Source organism: Lycium barbarum, chromosome 4 (genome assembly GCF_019175385.1).
Source record: "Lycium barbarum isolate Lr01 chromosome 4, ASM1917538v2, whole genome shotgun sequence".
Taxonomy (NCBI): Eukaryota; Viridiplantae; Streptophyta; class Magnoliopsida; order Solanales; family Solanaceae; genus Lycium; species Lycium barbarum.
This window is the reverse complement of record NC_083340.1, coordinates 125,604,161-125,615,089: the sequence shown is the minus strand read 5'-3', so window position 1 is coordinate 125,615,089 and position 10,929 is coordinate 125,604,161. Positions and strand designations below refer to the sequence as shown.

At 34.3% G+C, this 10,929-nt stretch overlaps 1 protein-coding gene across 1 annotated transcript; it reads left to right on the top strand.

Annotated features, from left to right (window-relative positions):
- Positions 1-7,803: 7,803 nt before the first annotated feature.
- Positions 7,804-10,929, top strand: LOC132636375 (large ribosomal subunit protein uL2-like). Its single transcript, XM_060353214.1, has 3 exons — positions 7,804-8,010; positions 8,834-9,116; positions 10,423-10,929. Exons 1-3 carry the CDS (start codon positions 7,854-7,856, stop codon positions 10,760-10,762), a joined length of 780 nt encoding a protein of 259 aa, XP_060209197.1. The 5' UTR covers positions 7,804-7,853; the 3' UTR covers positions 10,763-10,929.

Here is a 10,929-nt window from a genome sequence, read left to right as displayed (position 1 = left end):
TATGGCTGGCCGGAGGGGATTCTACAACAAAAATACTAGAGTTTTATCTTTGATAGAATGCATCTAAATCAATCCTATTTCATGATTCTACCAACCATTCAATGTCTAAAACATAATAACAACTCCGTATAATCCATTACTGAGTGAGGGGCTTACCTTTTGAAGAAATCTCAAAGCTTCATCCCAAATTTGACCTTGAATAAACTTTCCACAATCTAGCTATTTGATATACTGATTTGGTGTTAATATAGTGTTAAGTTAATGTAATTGGCTTAGGGATTTGAGTAATAACTCACCTTGAGGGGGTGGTAGAAGCCACTTGTTGAAAAACACCTCTCTTTAGGCATTTTTGGGTTGTATTTATAGGTTTTCGTAAAGGGTTGGGCTTTAAAATCTAATCCTACAAGAATCGGGATTTTCATTTTATACGCTTCAATAATTTGGTCATAACCTCCGTTTGACTTGGGCCTTATATGGATAGAAAGATATTTCAAAGGGCTACAAGTTTCATGTTTTGAGTTTTCTCAATTTCCTTATCGATTTCGAATTGTATTCTCTTAAATGCAGGCCTGGTGCAAACTGCGTTGGAACTTTTAATTTCTATGAACTTTTCAACTTGCCTTTGCTTAGGAAATTATTTACACCCCAAATTACTTCGGCAAAAAAAAAAACTTTGTATTACTAATGAATCACATTATCACACCCTTCAAGACTAACCACAAGCATTTAATGAGTTCAAATCTAATCCGAATTTACAGAGTGTTACATGTAACCTCATCATGTGAGGGCTGAGTTGACTCGTCCTAATCACAGCTTAGCTGAGATTGGATGTATTCCTCCAAATGTTACTTATATTGGGTCTATATATTGAGAAACAAAATATAGATAATATTACAAATGCATATCAAGAAAATTTAAATAATATTATTCTTTTGGATGACATTAGACTGGATGTTTGTTCATATATTGTTCAACCTTATAAACAAATCATTAGATTGTTGTTTAACATATGCAATAACTTTAAAAAATTAGATCATGATCTAACTATTTCTCATAAAATTTTCAATTTACTCAAAAAACAATTCTTTAAATCATGATCTAAAAAGTTCGTAAATTACAAAAAATAAAAAGAAATTTATTTATTAAACAACTATCATGAAAAGGGACAATAACTAGCCATTTTTTCTGGAGCAATTTCTTGCCAAACACATATTAGGTTTTACAATTATCGCGGCTCAAATAGAGATTTTTTACATGTATAGTCGTCCACCAAAATAATAACCAACAAATATATATTTTTTGTATATACTAATTATAATATACAAAAAAAAATACATCCTTTATACAAAATCGATGTATAATTTTTGGGAAAATTTACATAAATGTACCCTTCGACCATATATACAAACATGACCGACTGATACACTATTTGTATAATTCGGCTATATAGGCAGTGTATAGCTATGTATATTATATGTTGTATGTATATAGGTATGTATAGTATATGTGTATTTGGTATAAAATATACACTACCTTTACACTGTGTACATACTTTGTAAGCTAGATGACCGAATGATATTTGACTATAATTTTTTTTTTAGTTTTTGTATATTGGCTAGAGGCTGCAATTATTTTGGCCGAACAGCCAAAAAGTTATTACACTATTTGCCCTTCAAATGGGCTGGTCTTTAATTTTTCCCTTTAAATGGGCTAGTCTTTAATTTCTACCGTTCAAAATCGAACTTCTGCCTAGTAGGGTATAAATTATTTAAGGACATCGGGATAACTTGTGGATATTAAGTATAACTTATGACCCTCTAGGTTTAAGTTCGGTTTTAAAGAACAAAAACTAAAACCTGCCCAAGGGGTCATTTTCACTTTTGGCCCTATTTTGTGTTGTTCTTTAATTTTTGGCCTCCAAATAGGCTGGTCTTTATTTTTTTCCCTTGAAAATCGAACTTATGTCTGAAGGGGCATAAGTTACTCATCATAATATGCACAAATTATGCAAGCTCCCTTAAAGAACTTATGCCCCTCTAGGCATAAGTTTGATTTTGAAGGGCTAAAATTAGAGACCAGCCCATTTGAAGGGCAGAAATTAAAGGGGAAAACAACACCAAATACCGCTAAAATATAAAATAATCACCCGCCTCATGCCCCTCCCAAAGTAATTTCGCTTTTGCCCCAGCCGACCGGAAATATTTACCGGACGTAGCCCCTCGCCCAACCCCTTCCTTTGTGATACCATAGTATATTTATATATCATGATGGTATCATAGAGGACTAAGAGAATGACTAAAGCAGTTCTCCAAGATACCATCTCACTATATTTATATAAAGCGATGGTACCATCGTCCTGAGGAGTGTCTCATTAAAGGATTGAAGCAATCCTCCATGATACCAACATAATATATGTGAATAAGATAATGATATCATAGAGGTTTTTTCGAGAAAGGTGTGTCTTTTGGAATAAATGAACACGATCATCCATAATACCATCTCAGTATATTTATATATCATGATGGTATCATGGAGAACTAAGAGAAGGACTGAAGCAGTCTTCCATGATAGTTAGGGGTGGCAATTGGGTGGGTTCGGTCAAATTTGGGTGGGTCAAAACGGGTCAAAGCAACATATGGTTCAAGACGCAACCCGCCCAAAATTTGTTTGGTTCAAAATGAGTTGGATCCAAATAACGGGTCATAACCTAACCCGCCCAACTTGACCCTTTTTTGCTCCTTTGTTTCTTTCTCTTCAACTTCGAATTCATACCCTATCAACACAACAATATATCAAATGATTTATTCAAATCTTTGTAACAATTTACTTGTCCATCATAACTCACAAAATACCTCAACAAAATTCAACTCATTTCATACATTTTCAGTACATTAAAAATCAAAGGTTTTTCCTCCAAAACTTAAAATAGAATTACATAATTGCTAATTCCTCAATGTCTTTTCCTTTAGGATAAAACTTAAAATAAAATTACATAATTTCTAATTCTTCAATGTCTTTAGTTCAAGTGCCTCTTTCCATGTCTCCTGCAACATTTCTCAGCTCTTCTAGATTTGCAAATCGACAGACAACTCTCAGCTGAAACTTTAGAAAAACTCGACAATACGAATCTGCAGAAAATAAACAAGAATATTTAAATAAACATGCCTCAACAGTAAGAAGAAAAGGAATCATAGAATTCTCTCTTATTCTCACTCTTTCTGTGGCTAATCCAAAAAATAGTGCAGAACGGTACACAAGAAGATGGCAAGCAACAGTGTCTCTATTTTGGTTTACCTATGCCATAATAGTTATCAGCACCTAGCGACAATCTTCTCCCCATCAATTTCAATATCATCTTCGTCAGAATCATCAGCCACTAAAAATAGATTAAAAAAAAAAAAGAATTGATAACTATAGAGAAAGAGTAAGAAAAAAAATTGACATAATACATATCAATAAGAATAAATTTTACCTCCATGTCCGTAGAGCCAATCTTGAGCACACAACTTAGCTTCTGCATTTTCTGGTAAGATTGAACTTTCATATTTCCCAATTACTTGTCCTCCAATACTGAATGTTGATTCAGACGCAATAGTACTAATAGGTATACTTAAAACATCTCGTGCCATCATTGATAGCTCAGGGTATCTAATCATGTTATCTTTCCAAAATTTAAGTACATCTAGATTTTCATTTCCCTTTCGGACAAGTATAGGCTCTTCCAAATATAACTCTAATTGTGTTTTTTCCGAATTAAATTTTGAGTGACTCTCAAACAAGTCATACTCATCCATTACATCTCTCACTTCACTATCACATCCATCAACTGTCTTTCCACCAATGCGCTATTAGCTGCTGGAGATTTCACATACTCATTAAATAATCGATGAAAATTATCTTCAATAACCTTCACTTTTTTGTTACAAGTCAAAAAATCAAGCTTTGAAAAGCAAAATTTAACAAACTTTAACTTGTATCGAGGATCAAGAACGACTGCCAAAGATAATACTGGAGTATACTCTTCCCAATACTTTGAAAATTTCTTTACCATTTCCTCCGCCATTTCCCTGATATCAGAGTATTGACTGTTTTTCTCTTCTATTATCAACAAATGAATTTCCCACACTTTCTGGAAAAAAAAATAGTCGTCAGATATTTCCCTCCTGAGAATAAAGTAGTGATTTCATCAAAAGGTTTTAGGAATTTGGCAATTGTTTCTGCCTTATACCAAACCATTTCTGAAGGACAACACTTAAAATTCACATCAAGTAATTTAAAGTCAAAAAAGGCCCGACGATAAGGAATCACACTCTCAAGCATAAGAAAAGTATAGTTCCATCTCGTAGGCACATCTTGACGCACTTTCCCGGTCAACTTCAATCCAAGATTCTTGATAAAATCCACCAACTTTATTATCCTCAACTCAGAACCTTTCACATATTTAATACTTTCTTTTATGTTAAAGATGGAAGCCTCTATTGACTTTAGACCTGCTTTCACAGTCAGATTTAAAATATGATTTGCACGACGAATATGGAGAAAGTCCTCGTCACATACCAAAGAATCCATCAAGTTTGAGTGCTCCTTTGAACTATCCACAATTTTCTCATTGTAACTTGCATTATCTAAGGTTATCGAAAATATTTTCTTCTCGATTCCCCATTCCTTCAAAAAGTTAATCAATATTGGCCCCAAAACTTGGCCAATATGTGGAGGAGGCACATGACGGAATATCAGAATCCTCTTCTGAAAAATCCAATTCAAGTCAACATAATGAGCCATAAAAAAAAACCATTTAAGGTAATTGATGTGCACAAATCAGTAGTCAAACACACTCTACTAGGAATTTTTGCAATTTCATTATGAACTATGTTTTTTGCTTCTGATATAATTTTAAAACATCAACCTTTGAAGTATTTCTTGCAATAGTCTTGACAGTAGGATTCAAAAAACTAAGTATCTCTCTTATCCCTTCATATTCCACAAATGCAAAAGGTAAATTATGCCTTACTATAGCTTTGGCCATCAATTCACGGAACATTTCATTATTCACAACTGGATAACGGCCCGATTCTGACACATGGCTATGGCGTTTAGCTGGATGACACTTTAAATTTGAAGTTCCAGCCGTAGAATCGGCCAAATATACCTGACCACATTCTTTACATTTTGCCCTCAACTACTATCAGGATTAGTGTCAAGTGGTAACTTCCAAAAGTGATCCCATATCTTAGAAGTCTTCCTACATACACTTGTAGAGCTGACTTTAATCGACTCTTCGACTTTATCTATATGTTCCATCAATTCCGAGGATTGCTGATATACAAGACAATCAAAACAATTATGAGCAAAGGACAATTCCAAGAGAATAAAAAGAGAAATAGCAATTCATAAGCATAACCAGAAATTAAAAACTAAAAATATATAATCATGAAAAAGGGGAAAAGGAAAGGGTCACTAACTCACTGCTATAAAATTCAGCAACTCTAACGGCTAACCCCAGAATTTGGACAAAGAACATAGGAGTGGGCACGGTACGGTATATACCGAATACCATACCGATACCGAAGTTTTTAATACCGCGGTTTTGGTATTACGATATTTGATATGGTATTTGGTATGAATTTAAATTTTCTTTGGTATTTGGTACGGTATTTGGTATTTATAAAATGGATACCGAGATACCGTATACCGTACCGAAGTTTATATTACATATATACAATCCATATATATTATATTTACTACTGCTAAATATATAGACTAGTCTTTGTAGAAAAAATTACATCATATCTCATTTAATGCCAATTTGTATCTAATAGAAAATTGTACCATCAAAGCTAACCTTTTATCAAATAGTTTCATGCTTTCAGATGTGCTGAGACCTAGAAGCTGCCTGTAATTTGTATCTGCTATTTTTCCAATACATTAAGACTCGAAATGGTGGAAATGGCCTATTCTCTCTGCTGTTGAATGAAATTTTGGTGTAAAATTGTATAGGACTGAAGATTATGCTTAATTTTGGCTAATGTTGTTTAGACTTTGGAACTTTGACTACTCTATCGTGATTCAAATGTCCGTTGTGTAATTGATTAACGAAGAAAATTACTTGTACTTTCTTTTAAATATGTCTATTTGTGTATGGTGTTAGTTTAATATAATTGAGAAAAGTCGAAGTCATAATCCTTTATTACATGAGTATATATGTAAGTCGAAGTCAAATAAACTATGGTTACTGAATTACCGTACCGTGAAATACCGAAACCAAACTTAAAAATACCGAACCATACTGAATTAATTTGGTATGGTAATGGTATCGTATTTTTAAAAACCGAATACTGAAGTTACCGAACCGAAGTTTCAAATATCATACCATACCGTACCATGCCCACCCCTAAGAACATACTGGAAGCAAAGAAAAGAAAGGAAAAACTCGAAATGAAAATCAAAAAAGCAGAAAAATAAGAGACAAAGTTTGAATTTTCAGATTCTTTTAGCAAGAAACAAAAACCCATATCAGAAAAATCATTCATATACATGATTATTAAGTTGAATGAAAATTGTTTTACTGACAAATCTTATCAATTAAATAACAATAAATATTTTCTCTAACAACACAATATAATCATATCTTTTTTAATGAAAATGGTTGTGATTTCTGGTGACGTTGGCTGAAAAATGGCAAGAATAGTATTGTACGAAATAAAGTGAAAGTTCAGTTATTTGTGGTTAGTAAAAACAAGTTTGATTATTATATGCAATTATACTACGAGTTGAGTGGCCTTCTACAAAACACCCAAACTTAACCATACGCACAAAATCACATATTAATCCAAGCATGGAAACTTCACCATAGCACAATCATGTGAATATAGCAATTGTTCATACAATTAGATGAAAAAAAAATGCAAGTGGTGCTAATTAGGCAAACAAGAAAAATATTTAGAAAAATTCACCAGCAGTGAAGAGAAAGTTGATAGAAAAATAGAAATTGGCTTGCTGCAGTGAAGAGAGAGTTAAATCTGTATGTTTTTAACTTAGTTGGGCTGTGTTGGATGTCAACCCGCTGGGTTACACCTATTAAGCCCATTTTTGACCCAATCTCCAACGGCGCTTTTTGGGTTTAACCCAATATAACCCAGGTTCTATTTTATTATTAACCCAGCTCATTCAAATCTAAGTGGGTTGGGCGGGTTGGGCCTACTTTTGCTAGTCCTACATGATACCATCTCAGTATATTTATATATACCATGTTGATATCATAATTGGGGGCATCTCGGGTAAATACTTTTGATTTTTTCTAAGGGTACTAAAGTAATGAACGTATGGGCAAGTAATTAATTTGATTTAAGAGGGGCACGCGCGTTCCAGTCCATTTGAAGGTCCAACCGTGCTATTACTTCCATTTGAAGGGAAAAATTAAACAAAATACTTTTTTTTTGCGCTGAATGACCTTAAAGGCACTGGTCTTTAATTTTTGTCCCTCAAATTATTGGTCTTTAATTTTTGTCTTTGGCCTAAAAACTCATGGGTTCCGGGTTCGAATCCCGCTCAGTCAAAAATTAAAAAAAAAAATTAAGATATTTTTTGACTGAGCCGGGATTCTAATACAGAACCATGGGATATTAGGCGAAGGACAAAAATTAAAAATCAATGCCTTTGAAGGAAATCGTGCAAATGATCCCACAAAAATAGGCCAAAAGTGCAAATAGCCCAACAGCCAAGTATGTAAAAAGCCCACTCAAATACAGTAGAGTAAACCTAGCCCATAAACTTCTTCAACTCTTAAAACCCTAATAACTCCCATTCTTCCTCTTATTATCCTTTTTGAGAGAAGAAAAAGAGAGAGCGGCTCCATGGGTAGGGTGATAAGAGCACAACGTAAAGGAGCAGGCTCCGTTTTCAAATCTCACACTCATCACCGTAAAGGTGCTGCCAAATTCCGTTCGCTTGATTTCGGTGAACGTAATGGTTACCTCAAAGGTGTTGTTACTGAAATCATACATGATCCAGGTATACACTCTATTTTATGTTAAAGAAAGCTCATTAAATTTAATCTAGTTCTGAGAGTCAAATTTCTTTATGTTGACTTTAAATTTGGACATACAATTATTTACTTATTAGAAACTACCTAAGTAGTTTTTGCTCAAACAGTGTATTTGTGTTGAGAAAGTTCATTAACTATGTACCCGCTCTCTGTCCCGATTTATGTGATACAGTTTGTATTTCAAGACACAAATTTCTTTATTTCACTCTTAGCTAGAAATTATGTCATTTTGCTTAGCGCGTCTCTTTTTTTTTTTTTCTTTTAATACAATGTTGATACTAATTTGTCATTAGTTATGGAAATCATATATGATCCAAGTAGGCCGAGATACAGTTCGACTGAACCCATTAGCGTTTTTGCTCAAGCAGTGTATGTGTGTTGCAAGAAAGTTCGTTAAATATGTATAAATTTTAAATTTAGAACCCCATTTGCTCAAACAGTGTAGTTTTGTTGGGAAAATTCATTAAATATGTAAAAAAATTAAATTTAGAACCCCTTTTGCTCAAATGTATTTGTGTTAAGAAAGTTCATTAAAAATGTACTCCCTCAGTCTCAATTTTTGTGATATAGTTCGGATTTTGAGAGTAAAAATTGTATATTTCACTCGTAGCTAGAAATTATGTCATTTTGTTTTGCGCTTCAAATTGGACATAATCATTGATCTTTAGAAACCATTAAGTTAAAATCGTCATTCTAAAATGTAGAACCCATAAAGTTAAAATCTTTGAAATCTGTCATTCTAAAATTTAGAACCCATAAAGTTAAAATCCTATCTCTGTCTCTATGCAGGTAGGGGTGCACCTTTAGCCCGTATGACATTTCGTCATCCGTTCCGTTACAAGCATCAGAAGGAGTTGTTCGTTGCTGCAGAAGGGATGTACACTGGTCAGTTCATTTACTGTGGGAAGAAAGCTAATCTCATGGTTGGTAATGTGTTAGCATTGAGATCTATCCCTGAAGGAGCTGTTGTTTGTAATGTGGAGCATAAAGTTGGTGACCGTGGTGTTTTTGCTAGATCCTCTGGTGATTATGCTATTGTTATCAGTCACAACCCTGATAACGGAACAACTAGGTATGTTTTTCGGTTTTCGTTTATAGAAACTTGATGGATTTTTAGTCATCGGTAAATTTTTATTTGTGTTTTGGTTTATTGTGGAACCGTAGAAATGGATTTTTTGTTGCAATTAATTAAATAGTCTGAGTAAATATAGTAAATTAACTACTGGAATGCATAATTTTTGGATTGATTTAGTATTGGAATGAATTGGTTTGAATATAGTGGAACGGTTAAAGGAATTTAACAACTAGAATTCAAGCGTAGTTGATATGATATGTTAGTTTTGGATTGATGGGCACCTGGCTTTTGGTGAAAGACTTTCGGGGGTTTGGTGATTGATACTTTTTGACTGAGCCTAACAGCTCGAGACAATGATCAATGTGCTTGGAAAGCTTTAATATGCTTTCATTTTAATTAACTTGACTGGTAAAGTTTGTTGGTTTTCAATCAATTGTCTTATTTAATGCAGCATTGTTCTTTTTTTATGTGGATCCATAGATTCTTTTTGTGAACTACAATTGGAAATGTGTGCCTTTGCATCTGGTGAAGTGGAGTAACTGTTAATTTAGCATCTCACCTAACAGATGAAGCTTAGCTGTTTACAGTTGCAGTTTATATCCATTATCCTATGTTATGGTTAGACGTAGGAAATTCATGTTAATGATGTTGCTGATAATTCTTTTGATTAACACAAGAAGAATATAACCGAGGGTGTGTTTGGTATAAAGGAAAATGTTTTCTTGGAAAACAAGTGACGTTCTTACTAATTTTCTAGTGTGTAAGCAAAAATATTGTCGCTAGAGCATTTATACGTAATCTAGCAAAACACTATGGGGTGGGGTGGGGACTGGGGGTGGCGGGGGTGGGGGTTCGGGGTGTTGAGTGGGTGAGGAGGAGACAATGACCTTGAAATGCCACTTATGGAACTTGTTTTCCCTTTCGTCATTTCTAAAGAACTTATTTTCCTAGAGAACATGTTTTCCTACATTAGTTGACCAACCAAACATGGGAAATTTCCTCCATAACCAAACACTCTCAGAATCTGTTTCTTTTGAAGTGGTGAAGAAAGTCTATTCTAAACTTGTTTGGATAGACTGAAATGCGTACTTGTTTTTCCAAAATACATTGATAATTACACTCTTTATTGGTGACTGCTTGCATTACACATGAAACTCATCTTAGATTAATATGGTTGCTTCATTGACTGTTGATGAGTGTTCGTAAATTAGTAGTCTGTTATGATGTCACATTGTCATTAGTTTACCAAGTCTACGGAGATGATTTTTGAAGTTTGCTCTATTCAATTTTACTTTATATTCAGGATAAAGCTTCCATCTGGATCCAAGAAGATTGTGCCCAGTGGGTGTAGAGCCATGATTGGGCAGGTTGCTGGTGGAGGAAGAACTGAGAAGCCAATGCTTAAAGCTGGTAACGCATACCACAAGTACCGGGTAAAGAGGAACTGCTGGCCAAAGGTTCGTGGTGTTGCTATGAATCCCGTGGAGCATCCTCATGGTGGTGGTAACCATCAACATATTGGTCATGCCAGTACTGTCCGTCGTGATGCACCACCTGGGCAAAAGGTTGGTCTTATTGCTGCAAGGAGGACTGGTCGTCTTCGTGGTCAAGCTGCTGCTACTGCTGCCAAAGCTGACAAATAATTAAGTTTGTTACTGTTTTCCTTCTTGTTGTGTTCGGATTTTAAGTATTCAGCTACAGCTGTCGTCATACTAAGTTTTGATTCGGATGTTATTTAGAAGTTTTATTTGTTTAGGGATCCTCGCTTAGACAAATTTGCCATTTATTAATGTGTTTAGCTTGGCGCTCA

Excerpts from the sequence above, each read along its gene's own strand:
- LOC132636375 (XM_060353214.1), top strand. The coding sequence starts at position 7,854 with ATGGGTAGGGTGATAAGAGCACAACGTAAAGGAGCAGGCTCCGTTTTC. Across the intron at positions 8,011-8,833 it reads TGAAATCATACATGATCCAG|GTAGGGGTGCACCTTTAGCC; the intron begins GTATACACTCTA and ends GTCTCTATGCAG. Across the intron at positions 9,117-10,422 it reads CCTGATAACGGAACAACTAG|GATAAAGCTTCCATCTGGAT; the intron begins GTATGTTTTTCG and ends CTTTATATTCAG.